The sequence below is a fragment of the Plasmodium vinckei genome, assembly GCF_900681995.1.
Source record: "Plasmodium vinckei vinckei genome assembly, chromosome: PVVCY_05".
In the NCBI taxonomy this organism is placed as follows: Eukaryota; Apicomplexa; class Aconoidasida; order Haemosporida; family Plasmodiidae; genus Plasmodium; species Plasmodium vinckei.
The window spans coordinates 920,479-936,183 of NC_051297.1; the positions used below are offsets into that span (position 1 = coordinate 920,479).

General features: G+C 23.9%; 3 protein-coding genes across 3 annotated transcripts; all 3 read left to right on the top strand.

The window, feature by feature from the left end:
• Positions 1 to 1,156: 1,156 nt before the first annotated feature.
• PVVCY_0502570 (PIR protein CIR protein) lies at positions 1,157 to 4,100 on the top strand (the record flags this gene model as incomplete). The annotated part of the gene is made up of 3 exons (XM_008627627.2): positions 1,157 to 1,171; positions 1,315 to 3,744; positions 3,831 to 4,100. 3 exons carry the CDS (start codon positions 1,157 to 1,159, stop codon positions 4,098 to 4,100), a joined length of 2,715 nt encoding a protein of 904 aa, XP_008625849.2.
• A 1,528-nt stretch (positions 4,101 to 5,628) lies between these two features.
• On the top strand, positions 5,629 to 6,790 carry PVVCY_0502580 (CIR protein PIR protein; the record flags this gene model as incomplete). The annotated part of the gene is made up of 3 exons (XM_008627628.1): positions 5,629 to 5,661; positions 5,798 to 6,592; positions 6,698 to 6,790. 3 exons carry the CDS (start codon positions 5,629 to 5,631, stop codon positions 6,788 to 6,790), a joined length of 921 nt encoding a protein of 306 aa, XP_008625850.1.
• Positions 6,791 to 13,880: 7,090 nt separating this feature from the next.
• On the top strand, positions 13,881 to 14,902 carry PVVCY_0502590 (PIR protein CIR protein; the record flags this gene model as incomplete). Its single annotated transcript, XM_037635053.1, has 2 exons — positions 13,881 to 13,895; positions 14,033 to 14,902. 2 exons carry the CDS (start codon positions 13,881 to 13,883, stop codon positions 14,900 to 14,902), a joined length of 885 nt encoding a protein of 294 aa, XP_037490237.1.
• Between the last annotated feature and the right edge of the window lie 803 nt (positions 14,903 to 15,705).

Genomic DNA, 15,705 nt, shown 5'->3' on the forward strand with positions numbered 1-15,705 from the left:
TATTATAATTCTATTAATAATTTGAAAAAAATATAGTTTTCTATATTGAGCTAAATTTTTTATTATAAAATATGTAGTATATAGTATGCTTATGTTCAAAGTAGCAATATGCACTAGAATGGTAAACCCGGTTATATTCTTCCTAAAAGTTTATTATTACCACTAAATAAAGAGCTAATGTTAAAATTATAAACCTATAAAATTTAAATAAATCATACGAAAATAATTTTACTGAATATTGTTTATAGCTTAAGTTGGAGTTCATATTTATATATTAAATAGTTAATAAGAATAAAAAGGATAATATACATTTCATATATATTAACATATTCTAAAACTCATTTAGGTGTCATGTTGATTTTAATTTGTAATTAGCTATATTAACTTTAATTGCAGATTTTTCGTTTTAATTTTAAAAATATACATAAATATGAAGTATAATATTATTCATTAAAATATATTTTCACACAAGGTTATTGCACATTCTAAATATGGAACTCATTTATACTATTAATAAAATATAAATACAAACTAAGTATAATATATTTAGGAAAATTAATAATAATAAGTTATTTTTTTATATTATAATTTAAATAAATAATTTGATTTACATTTATTAGGATTAACGCTAAAAAATGTAATATTTGTATGGGATAACAACTTATATCAATATACTATATCAACAATGAGATACAAATATATTTTTATCAATTATAGTGATAACATATTTCTAATTTTTTATATATTTATAGTAACATATTCTCCGAAATTGATTTATTAAAAAAACAAAATAACTTAATATTTTTCTTTATGCTTAAATTTATAATTGCAGGATATGTGCTTATTTAAGCCAATTACAAAGCTGCAAAAATTATATAATGAAATATTTCCAATATTTATTGAAAATAATGGCCTTAAATATATGATGAAAATGTTTAAATAAATTAAAAATAAGGCGGTTTAGATAAATTGCCATAAAAAGTAGATGTAATGTTCCTTTAGTAACGATATTATATTAGTATTACATATTAATCTAAACGTTCAAAATAACAATAATGTGCTTAATTGCAGATTTTGTTTGGATCAATATATATATATTTATATAAAAATAATATGATGCCAAATATCGACAGAGTAAATATAAAATATCATTATAATGGATGATCAAGTAGTAAGTATATAAATTGTAAATAAAACAACTGTCTTTATATTGTTTTAAATGTTGCACTATCTACAAATTAATATTATATTTCATTTCAATAACACTTTTATTAGCATTTATTTTTATTTAATTTTTTTAAAATATTTCCTTAGTGTGACTTACTTAGCAAAGTTGATGAAAATTTTAACAATAGAGGTGTCAGTGTGGGCAAGTTTAATAAATTCAAGGAATGCCATTCTTATTGTCCTTATCAAGATAATTTAAAAGAAAATAAATGCACAACTAATAATGATAGAATGAGTGCTTTGAGTGCATATTTGCATGAAAAAATTAGTGAAATTGATAAATCTTTTAAAAATGGAGGAAATAATGGCAAATGGCACATTGAGATTTTTATTATATGGCTAGGCGATAAATTATTTAAGATAGATAACGATTATAAAGCAACTCTGGAAGAATCTTATAAAAAGAATTTAGAGAATTCTATGGGAAGTGTTAATTATTGGAAAGTTGTAGATAGTAGACAATTTTATAAGAAAGCTACTATTAAGAAAATGAGCGAATATTATAACTTACTTAATTATATATGTAAACTAATTACTGAATACAATAAAAATCCTGATAACAGTCGTCTTAGAAATTATTCTTCCCAATGTAGTAACTATTACAAAACTATTTATAATTCTATTAAGGAATGTAAACCATATCTACAATTATTGGATAATTTAAAAATGATATATGAAATATTTAGAATGCAAAAAATTGCTAATAATTCTAATATTAAAGAACCCAAAAGGACAAGATTACTTAATCGTATTCAACATCTTACAACATTTGAAAACCGAAATCAATTATTTGTGACTGTTAATGCAGTACTTAGTTTTGATGATAAAGGGTGTACAGATGTGAAATCGAAGGATGAGGAAATTGGAAAAAGTATTGAATCAAAAAATTTACAAGATAAGCTAAAAGGCACTGGACCAACTAAAAAACCCGATATAGGACCACAAAAAAAATTTTCCCCAATTGCACCACAAGGAAAACAAAGGATTCCGACACCTGAAAACCCACCAACAGCACGACAACCACAGCCAAAACCCAAACCAGAACCAAAACATCAAGGACCACAAAAGAAAGAATCACAATCGCAACAACAATCACTACATACACCAACATCGCCAATAACAGAAAATAAAATACAACAACCGCCAGCAACACCAACAGAAACAAACCCACAAGAAAAAAAAACACAAGAATCAAAACCACCATCAGAACCACAACCAGTGCACCAACCACCAGTACCATTACCAGAAGTACCACCAGCACCGCCATCACAAGATGGAAGTTCATTACAAACAGCTAAAACAGGGGAAATCCATCAAAATGGGCAAGGAGGTACAGTTGATAGAAAAGGAGAAACAAGTAGTGGGTTGGGTGTTACACAAGATAACCAAGGAGGATCATCTGGGGGATCAGGCGATAGACAAGGTAATGGAGTCCATGGATCTGGAGGTGCAGGTGTTAGATCAGGTGATCAACCAGTTAAAGATAGCCAAGAAGATATAGGCAGTGGGCAAGGTAGTCAAGGAATTACAAGTAGTGAATCAGGAGGGGGAGATGATGGACCGGGTCCTTCTAAAAGTGGGCAAAAGGCTTTAGACAGTAGCAAAGGAAATAAAGACGGTGGAGGAAATGGTGGAGCAGGAACTCCAGATAGTGGAGATAATGGAGGAAGTAATACCAAAGGCGACCAAGGAAATCCAAACGTTGGATCAAATGATCAAGGAGATAAAAATGATGGATCAAGTGATCCCGCATCAAGTATATCAGGAGGATCTTTTGATTTGTGGTCAGCATTCCGTGAATTCCTATTAAAAGGAAAGGAATATTATAATAATGCTTCCGAATTTATTAAAGAAAATCAGCAAAGGCTTAATGATGCTAGGGATCAAATCAGTGGTGCATATAGTAACGCTGTGAATAATTTAAAAAATGCTTATAATGCATCTAGTAGTTATTTTAGTGATATTATTAGTAATATATCTAGCCAATTTAATCAAGTTGACCATCTTCCTAAACCAGGTGGTAGCCATCCTGGATCAGGCAACCCATCGACTGGGGGAGATTCATCTAATCAGTTACCACCATCTCAACCACAAAATACAACAGATCCACCAACTCCACCACCAAATTCACAACAAAATCTACCATCAACTCCAACATTAAATCCACCATCACCAACTTCAGCATTAAATCACTCACCACCATCAAATCCAATACAACAAACACAACCATCTCCCCCAACACAGTCTATCACATTGCAAAACCCACAAACCGATACATCTATTCAAAAAACAACTACCCAAATAAATGCTCAATTGTTAAAATTACCAATTTCTGATCCCATTTCGAGAACCCCCTGGAATATAATTCCAACTACATGGAATGGATCAGTGGAATGTAAACCTAAAATAAATTTTATTAATACCACATTAATGTGTTGCACATCGGAACAGTGTAGTTTAACTGGAATTTCAGTTACACTTGTTTTAATACCAATTATTTTATTAATTGGGTATAAGGTAAAATAATATAATTACTAAATACAACACTTTTTAAAAACATTCATTAATGTAAAAAAATATTTTTTTTAATATTTTTATTTTAGTATTTATCATTTGGATCATCAAAAAAATCGGAAAAAAAAAACATGAAGAGAGTTATAAATTTTCATGATGGAAACAGAAAGACAAAAATAATTATAAGTTCAAATGATAAGAAAAAAAAACTAAAGCCGATTATAAATTCAATTGGTGGAAAAAAGGGTCCATTATTAAATATATACAAACTTATACAGGCGGATCCTATGCCATTTATTAATTTATTTTTTTTGTTGATTTTTTTTGTCTATAAAAGAAAAAGAGACACCATCGAATGATAAATTTAATTGTCTTATATTTTTTGTAAAGTTCAGATGTTTATGGTACTATATTTAAAAGTACATATAATATGTAACAATAATAAATAATTTTGCTTATTAGTATTATTATAGGTAAACAAATTCATAAATATATTTATGTAATTATAATACGAAATTATATATATTTTATAATTTGTATAAAGATGATGTTGTTAGAATGGCTCACTTAATTTTCAATTCTAATTGATTTATATAATTCTAAGAATAAAAACATCACTAACATAATGAATGATTAAAAAATATATTTTTTATAAAATTGTTTATTATTGAAAAATGTTACAATTTTGTTAAAATATAAAAAGTAGCCCTATATTTCCCTTTTATATGCTACATACAATTGTTTTTTATAAATATTAAGTAAAAAATTATATAAAAATGTAATGGGATTTATAACAGAAACATATAAACATATGTTTTATTGAACGAATAATAAATCAATGGCATATAATAATGCACCACAAATGGATCAATGCTATATATTTTACTAAAGATACTATTTGAGATATATGAGGTTATATTCTAAAAAATTGAATCAATGGAAAAGCGTTAAAGACTCAATTAACTTTAAATGTCTTTTATTATTCCATATTACCATGGATTATATTATCAGTGTTTAATGAATTATCTTTAATCACAAGCAGCATTGTTTTATCATAGAATTAACAAAATATTAAAAATTTAATAAATTATTTGAATGTATATGCATTGATAGCTATAACACTAAAATACATAAGATAAAAATGAACACTACAAAATATTTATATATTAAAAGATAAAATGCATCTTATATCCCCCATGCTAAAGTGTAATATGACAACCTAATTATACTTAATTTTCTATTATACTTAAAAATTTTCAACAATAGTTATTTAATTGTTATATATTAATATTTACTAAGTATTATTTTAAAAATTGTTTGCATTCAAAGACTTATTTAAGCTTAAAATGGCTCAATAATACGGTTTCAGTACTAATTGTTGTTTTAAACCGTAGAAAAGATGCTCAAAATCTACTATAAAATAACCCAATAAGGTATATTTCTAAATTGAAGTATATAGGATTAAAAATAAAGTTATTGGATTTATTAAAATTGGTTATGGATTTATCTATATTAAATAAAAATAATATAAATTTATATAATTTGAATAGAAAATGGAGCATGTAACTTAATTTAAAAATACTATAATTTTAGAAAAATCTATATTATAAGAAACAACTATATAAAACTGTAATATATCGTATTAAATAACTATTTATATGTTTTTAAGGATTATAGTAATAATAGCATTTTTTGTATAAATGAACCATATATACATATGGCAAAAGTATATTAAGCAACTTTCCATTTAAGGTAATTTAGATAATTGTCATAAAATAAGTATAGCATGTTTAACGAAATATAATTGGTATGCAAAAAGCTTAAATAGATACAACAAATATTTACGTAATATATATAAATATTATTATCCCTCCTAATCTTCAAATTATGGCACAGTCAAGTTATAATATTAAGGATGTGGTATACAATTTTTTAAATAAAATATTCTCTTCGCATGTGTTTTATATGTTGTATCCCCCATAAATTATATTAATTTTCATTTGATTAGCATTTATATTAATACATTTTTTGTTTAATTCATAAAATATATTTGTAGTATAAAGAATTTAATAAGATCGATGGCTATTTTAGTGAGATTCTGAAGTTTGAATCAGTAACAATTCTAACAGCTAATGGACCAATCAAAAAATATTGTCATTACGGGAGTAACTCAAGAAAAGTTGATTGTCGCGATTATTTTGAAATGGCTAGTTCTGGTGTTATTCATTTGCTAAAAAATTTAATGGGTAAGAATGTTTTAGATTATGATAAACTTGCCGAATACGCTATTTTATGGTTAAGTTATAAACTAAATCAAAAGCCAAAAAATAAATTTACCAAATTAAACGAATTTTATACTCATTATATATTAAAAAATAACTGTTATAATGAGAAAATAAAAAATAGTGGTAGTACGACTTATAAGGATATTATAGATAAAAAAAAAGATTTGATGAATATAAATATTAAAGAAATATTAAAATTTTATGACGAATTAAAAACCTTATGTAACATGTATGATGATTGTAATGAAAACAATATGAATTGCGAAAATTGTTCGCAAAAAGCTAATGAATTTGTTCAAAATTTTAAAAAACTCAATAACGATTCTAATAATATAGAAGGCAGTTCATATAATAAAATGTTATCTATATTATCAGATGATTATAACAATTTAATAAATAAATGTACCAATCTTTCATCTATTCCAAAAATAAAACCTAAAAAAAATTTTGGACAAGATGATGCAGAAATTTTTGTAGCTACACCAAGTTCGTTGATATTAAACACAGTAATTCCAGGTTTATCGACATTTTCTGTAATACCGGCTTTCTTGGGAATTGCTTATAAGGTAAATAATAAGAAATTAAAAACTATAATATTTAAATTATATTTTTGTGATCCCTTATATCCGTTTATGAAAAAATATATAATAATCTTACTATTTTTATATTAGTATTCATTATTTGGAGTTGATAAAGTATTTCAAAGACAATATATAAGAAAAAAATTAAAAAAATTAAAGAAGAAAATGAAACTTAATATATGATTCAAATAGTAGTGATAATTCCAGGAATAATAATAATGATTGATATATGTTAAGAATATGTCTATTTGGAAATAAGTCATTTTGGGCCATATTTTTGGATCATAATTTTTGTGTCTATAAGAATATTTAAATAATATAATCAATAAAATATAAATCGATATGTATATATTTATTGTATTTTGCCTATTTTTTGTATAATTTTTATATGATTTTATGTAGTCGGTCAGGGTTAAGGTTGTGTTTTGTGGAACCTATGTATGGGTTAGGGTTAAGTACCACACCACATTTAATTTTGTATAATTTTATAATATATTAGTTTAAGTAATTGTTTTAAATATATATAGTAAATATATTATTAAAATATGTGCAGGACAAATCACAAAAATAAAATTTCGTGTTAATATAGCTTGATTATAATGTGTTTAGATATGTATTTTATTGTTAATTTGTGATTAGTGATTTATGGGTCAATTGATCGAATATTGGAATCGATATAGAAAGATTAATTCAAAGTGTCGATTTGGTTTATAATATAACGTCGATTTAAATAATTTCAACATTAATATGGGAATTTAGGTGGAAATAAGGGGACATGCAAGAAAATATTTATTATGGTTTCATCTCTCAGTGCTACATGAACCGTATGATAAATGAAGAAAGTAGTGGAGATAATAAAGAAGTTGCTGAGGCGATGAGAAAACGGAATTATTAAATATATACAAAATTATGCAAGTCGATCCTATGTCATTTATTAATTTATTTTTTTTTGTTATTCCTTGGTGTGCCTCTTTATGGGCGTTATATTAGCTTAGCACTTTATAAAGACGCAGTTTATTAGATTATATATTTTTTTTATAAGAAATTTTAATTTTTACTAATGCATGCGAAATAAAAAAAGATTGAACTCAAAATATTTATATAAGCAATCTTATATATTACAACTTGCTTTTGAGAAAAATTATTAACATATAGTAAAAAAATTAGAGTATAAGAGAAAATAAAAGTATAGCCGAAAGGGGGAGACTATTATTACATTTCAAATAATTTTTTAGTAATTAATATAATGTTTTTAAATAATTTATTTTTTAGAACAAATTACATATTTTAAAAAGTGATAAAAAACATGTTAAGTACCGCAAAAATAATAAAATAAAACACTTTAAATTATAACCAATATTTTTTTTTAATTCGTACTCTCTAGTATACAATTAAAAAATTGAGTTTTGTAATTATATATCACAGCGTATAAAAAAAAAATATATAATTCCCTTAATATAGATATGAGTAGGAAGTGCTTAGATATTTTTAATATATATATTAAATATGATTATATACATATTATTTTTAAATAAATTTTAATACTTAGCCTATAGACTTTTATTTCTAATGGGTTTTAGGTTTAACATAGTTGATATTTTAAAGTTAACTTTGTCGATAAACAACTACCACCCTATACTAAATTATATATATATTATACTATGGGTACAGACTAAGTACTAATCTTAAAACAATATATTTTTTTAGATTAGTATTTATTTTTTTTTATGTTTTTATATATTTGTAATTTTATTTTATTTTTCATTATTTTCAAAAACATGTAAGTTTTTTATTATTATTTTTTTATTATCCATGATTTTCTAAAATATGTGAATTTATTCACATATTTTTATTTTATATTCCATTTAAATCGAACATTACATGTTTTTAATAATTTGAGTATGTCCAATCAGACATTATTATTATCTGTATGGTGTTATGTTATTATTGTCATTGTTGTTTTTTTTTCTAATAAGTGATCATATTTGATTTTATTTTTTAATAAGTTTTGAATTATTATGTTTATAGAAAAACATATATTTTCATATTAAATTATGATTTTTCATAAATGCATAATATAAAGGCATATAGTAATATATACATATTAATAAATAGGAAAAATAGAAAAAAAAAATAATATAAAAAAATGGAGCTATCTCGAGAAGAATCAGAAGGTACCAATGTTATGTTAAAATCGGGTAATAAAGACCCGGCAATAATGGGTAATCCTGCTATTGGTTTTTTTACAAATAAACATGGTTTGAAGATAAAAACATTTAAATGGTTTGTCAAGGCACCTGTAGGAATAGTATTTCTAGTGCACTCTTTAAATTCACATTGTCGATTTGATTATTTAAGACATAATGCCACTATATTAAATAATGAAAAGGCCGTTTTAAATGATGGAGATAACTTTTATGTCCATAAAGATAGTTGGATTGAAGAATTAAACAAAAACGGTTATTCTGTTTGTAGTCTGGATTTACAAGGACATGGTGAATCAGGCTGTTTAAAGGGTGAAAAAACCTACATTACGAATTTTGATGATTTTGCTGATGATGTACTTCAATATATGAATAGTATACATGAATCAATCATTAACGAAGCTGCCAAGGATAATTATGAAAATGAAAAAAACGCAATAAGACAAAAAAAAAGGTGCACTAGATGTGATTTGATTTTAAAAGATGAATCTGATGTTTGTTGTTCCAACGAAGATAAAATTATAACCAAAGGTTTACGTTCACGTCAACCAGGACATAATCAATATAAAAGACCTGACTATAACATAGCTCCATATAAAACACCTATACCAATGTATTTGGTTGGATTATCAATGGGAGGAAATATTGTTTTGAGAATATTGGAATTGTTATCACAAAGAAAATACAACTATTATAATCGACTAAATATAAGAGGTGTTTGTTCATTATCAGGAATGCTTTCAGCAAAAGGGATAAGAAAAGAGCCTTCATGGAAATTTTTTTATATACCGATGGCGGCATTATCATCACTTTTATTTCCAACATTTAGATTTTCGCCAAGTGTATCTTGTGAAGTATTTCCATATTTAAGAGATATATATACATATGATAAAATATTTTATGACAAACCTATTACTAATAAATTTCTTTATACATTATTGAAAGCTGCTGATAATTTAAATAAGGATGCAGACAAAATACTAAAGGATGTTCCCATACTTCTTATTCATTCTGTTAACGATCAAAAATGCAATCACCCATCCGCTCAGGATTTTTATAATAAATTGAAAACTAAAAAAAAAGAATTTCACACTTTAGAAGATATGGAACATATGATTACAATGGAACCTGGAAATGAAAGAGTTCTCAAAAAACTTGTAGATTGGCTAGAAGATACACAAAAAACACCAAAAGTTAAAAAAAAAGTTAAAAAAAACCTCAGAAGTGATACTGACAAGAGTGTCTTACCAAAGGAGGCATCACCAACGCAAGGCACTGGTGTTTTAACCGATCTTCCAAAGGACAAAGCTCCATAAACGAGGCGACATTCAGATAATTTAAGCTCGGATGTGCGAATGCAGATCATTCAAGCTAGTAATGCAAAACAAAAAATATAGCAAATGATTTGCTTCATATAGGGGAAAAATAGCTTTGCTGAAATATTTGTGTTATGAAAAACTAGTCAAAAATATTTTCTCCCTATATGTATATATATAATGACTTATCTAAAAAAATATATATGCGCATAATGCATATATATTTATACTCTCGATTGCACAGAATAATTTTATGTATCGATCGAATAATCATATTTATTTGTAATTTGATAAAAAAAAATATGCACACATAATTAAATATTTGTGGAAGGTACACAAAAATTATATATTAATATTCGAGTTATGTTTTTCAAAAAAAATTGTGTATATTATACATTCTTATGTATCATTTGTCTAATTAAAATGCTATATATATGATGTAAAAGTAATTGTTTACAGTCTATATGATGTATATTTTTTGTATCATTTATTTGTATAATATAAAAAACAAGCATCATATATTATATATATATGTTTGTTTTTTTATTTAAATATCCTTCTTTTAATATATAAATTTACCATTCCATATGGGGTGAAAACAAAATGCCCATATTTTTATTTTTTTAGTTTTTTTAGTTTTTTTATTTTTTTTAGTTTTTTTATTTTTTTTAGTTTTTTTATTTTTTTTAGTTTTTTTTCAAATTTCGTCAATTGTTAATCACTAGTGTTTCGTAATACCAAAATATTTTTGTTAGAGTTTATGTTCTTACCTATATATACGCTTTTATATTTGTATACTTCTCTTTACCTATATTTACTTATTTTATCATATTTCTTCTTTTTTATTTATTTTCATTTTTTCATTTCCATACTAAGAGAGGATTATAAATATATATATTAACTTTCAAGGATATGGACAATTTTATTAGAGCTTCTAAAAGACTAATAATAATTCATAGTTGTTTGTACATATAAGATGATTTGCTTTATTTGTGTTGTTATTATTTTATTATTTTATTTTTAATTTCGTTTATTTGCGTGGATATATATTATTATTTATTCATTTTATGCTTAAATGAACATATAAAATGAACTTAACTGTTAAATTTAAAAGAGACTTTATTTTTTACCATTGTCAAAAGTTATTTCACATGTTTCCAGTCAACTTACAATTGGTTATTTTTTATGCACAACAAAAAGCGGATTACAACGGTGCATAATTTTTATTTTTTATCAAAAAGGCTAATAAAATATATGTAACTCAATAGGTCTGCAAGATTATGTAAATTCAATACAATTGCTATGAATATTGAAACGTAAAAAATAAAATAAATTTAATAAATCAAAGATAGTAGTAATAATAATAGAGGTTTAGGATTCGGGGAATAGTTTACCAACAGACAATAACCCATCAAGCATATCGCAAATTCCAAACCCAGATTCAAATTCACCATCTATACCACAATTTCAGCCTCCATCAATAACTTCACCACAACCATAGTATAATCAAACACAAGGCTCATCACAAGCACCATCTTCCCAAAAGCAGCCTACCTCCATACACGATTTCCAAGATACATTTCAGAACGATGCATCTAACATAGTGCATCAACCTGATCCAAACGACGGAAAAGGAGAAATTAAAACACTAACAATTATTTAAGTTACATTATTAAGTTCTGGTATAAGTCCTTCAAATACAGGGAATGGAAATAACCCCTATGGAATCGATGTTAAAATGAACGAAAAATCATCAATATGGTGTATAGGAGCGAATAATAAATGTGATATAACGGATATTAGCATTATAGTTATTTCAATATCCATTATTTTAACAATTATATATAAGCTAAATAATATGAAATTATTAAATATAATGTAATTAGCATGCATTTTCTAAATAAATATGAATTCCCATTTTTATGTTAATATTTATCACTTGGATGTACAACCAAATCGAAGAGAAAAAAAAACGTGAAAAAAATTACAAATTCATTTGGAGGAAAAAGACAGTGGGAATAATTATAAAATCATATGATAGAAACAAAGACCTAAAACCGATTATAAATTCAGTTAGTAGAAAAAAAAATCCATTATTAAATATATACAAACTTATGCAGGCTGATCCTATACCATTTATTAATTTATTTTTTTTGTTAATTTTTTTTGTCTATAAAAGAAAATCCGATTTTTTGGAATTATAAATTTAATTAATAACTTTTATTTTGGGATTAATATTCCATGAACCTTATTTTAAAACTCGATATAATTATTAAAAATTATAAACAAGTAAATTCGTTTATTACTATTATTATAGGTAAATGAACTCATAAGTATAATTAAAAAATATACTTATATAATTATAATACGAAATTATATATTTTATAATTTTTATATAAAGATGATGTTGTTAGAACGGTTCATATAATTTTCAGTTCTAAATTGATTTATATAATTTTAAGAATAAAACATTACTAATATAATGAGTTAATAAAAAATATATTTTTATAAAATTACTTATTATTTAAAAAATTAATAATAAAATAAAAAAAAATAAGAATATCCCCTAAATCCTTGTTATATGCTACATACAATTGTTTTCTATAAATATTCAGTAAAAAATTATATATGATACTTTCTAACATAGATACATAAGTATTTGTTTTATTGATTGAATGATAAAACAATAAAATATAGAGTGCAATATAAAGGTATCAATGTTATATATATTGTCAAATATACAATTGGGGATATACGGTTTTATATTATAAAAAATGGGATCGATAAAGAAAGAGTTAAAGACTCAATTATATTAAATGTCTTTTATTATTCCATATTATAACGTATTATATTATCAGTACTTAGTGAATCATCATTTTTTAATCTAAAATAGCATTATTTTATCATAATATTTATAATAAATTATTTGGATCATATACATGGATAACTATAGAAGTAAAATATATATGATAAAATGAGCAATGCATAATATTTATCGAATATTATATATATAAAAAGAGCAAATATATTTTATTTTGTCCTTTCAAAGCGCAATATAACAATCTAATTACACATATTTTTTTATTATGCTTTAAAATTTACATCAATATTTATTTATGTATTATATATTTAATATTTACTAAGTATTATTTTAAAAATGGTTTGCATTCAAAGACTTATTTAACCTTACAAATGGCTCAATAATATGGTTTCAGTGCTAATTGTTTGTTTTAAAACATAGGAAAGATGCTCAAAATATATTATAAGATAGCCCAATAAGGTATATTTCTAAATTGAAGTATATAGGATTAAAGATAAAGTTATTGAACATATTAAAATCGGCCATGAATTTATATAGATTAAATAAAAATAATATAAATTTATGTAATTTGAATAGAAAATGGAACATGTAACTTAATTTAAAAATATTATAATTTTAGAAAAATCTATATTATAAGAAACAATTATATAAATCTGTAATATATCATATTAAATAACTATTTATATATTTTTAAGGATTATAGTAATAATAGCATTTTTTGTATAAATGTATCAAATATACATATGGCAAAAGTATATTAAGCAACTCTCCATTTAAGGTAATTTAGATAATTGTCATAAAATAAGTATAGCATGTTTAACGAAATATAATTGCTATGCAAAGAACTTAAATAGGTACAACAAATATTTACGTAATATATATAAATATTATTATCCCTCATAATCTCCAAATTATAACAAAATTTCATTATAATGTCTAAGAATTGGGTATACAATTTTTTAAATAAAATATTCTCTTCACATGTGTTTTATATGTTGTATCGCTCATAAATTATATTAATTTTCATTTGATTAGCATTTATATTAATACGCTTTTTCGTTTAATTCATAAAATATATTTGTAGTATTATGACATTTATACGATCGATGACTATTTTTGGGAGGATGATAATCGTCAATTTAGAGTTAATACAAAACACAAATCAATCCACAAGTATTGTTATAACGGGATTAACTCATCATTTGATAATTCTCGTAAATATCTTGAAATGACTAAATGTAGTGTTATTTATTTGCTAAAAACGTTAAAGGAAAATTATAAATTAGAAGATGATAAACTTGCCGAATACGCTATTTTATTTTTAAGTTATAAACTAAAACAACATTCACAACATAAATTCATCAAATTAAATGATTTTTATACTAATCATATAAAAAATAATAATGATTATAATAAGAATATAAAAGATAATGGTCCGACTTATAAGGAAATTATAGATAGAAAAAAAAATTTGATGGATATTAAAGAAATATCTAAATTTAATGATCCATTTGTAATATTATTTTATTTATATTATAAATTTCATAGTATTCTTTGGAATTGTAATGAATATTCGGGATTAGCTAAAATCTTTGTTAGTAAATTTGAAGAACTCAATAAAGATTCTAATAATATAGAAAACAGTTCATATAGTCAAATATTGTCTACATTATCAAATGATTATAAAAATTTAAAAAAAAGATATGATGATAAAGATAATATATGTACCTATTTTCCACCTCTTTCAGAATTTACCCCCAAAAAAATTTCTGTAGAAAATCCTGGACATATTTCTTTAGAAAGTTCTAAACAAACATTTGAGCAGAATTCTGAAGTTACATCATCAAGTTCGTCGATACTAAACACAGTAATTCCAGTTTTATCGACATTTTCTGTAATACCAGCTTTCTTGGGAATTGCTTATAAGGTAAATAATAAGGAATTAAAACTATAATATTTAAATTATATTTTTGTAATCCCTTATATGAATTTATCAAAAAATATATAATTTACCATTTTTATATTAGTATTCATTATTTGGAATTGATAAAAAACTATTTCAAAGACAATATTTAAGAAAAAAATTAAAAAAAATAAAGAAGAAAATGAAACTTAATATATGATTCGAAGAATAGTGATAATTCCAGGAACCATAATAATGATTGATATATGTTAAGTAACTGTCTATTTGGAAATAAGAAAATTTTGATCATAATTTTTGGGTTTCTAAAAGCATTTAAATAATACAATCAATAAAATATAAATTTATATGTATATATTATTGTATTTTGCATTATTTTTGCATATTTTTTATATAATTTTTATGTTGTGGGTCAGGGTTAAGATAGTGTTTGTGGAACCCATAAATGGGTTAAGGTTAAGTATCACATTACATTTTATTTGTATAATTTTTAATAATTTGACAATATTTATTAGTTTAACAAATTGTTTTATATATATATATAAGACAAATTATAACAATTGAATTTCATATTAATATAACTTAATGGTAAATGTTTGAACTATGTATTTTTTATATTTATTGTTAATTTGTGGTTAATGGTTTATGGGACAATCGATCAAATGTTGGAATCGTATAGACAGATGATTTCAGAGCATCGATTTGATTTTATAAAATAACGTCGATTTAAATAATTTAATATTTATTATGAGAAATTGTGGGGAAATGGAATTAATTTATATAGAGAATGTTATACAGACCGATCTCATTCCTTTATTAATTTATTTTTTTGTTTA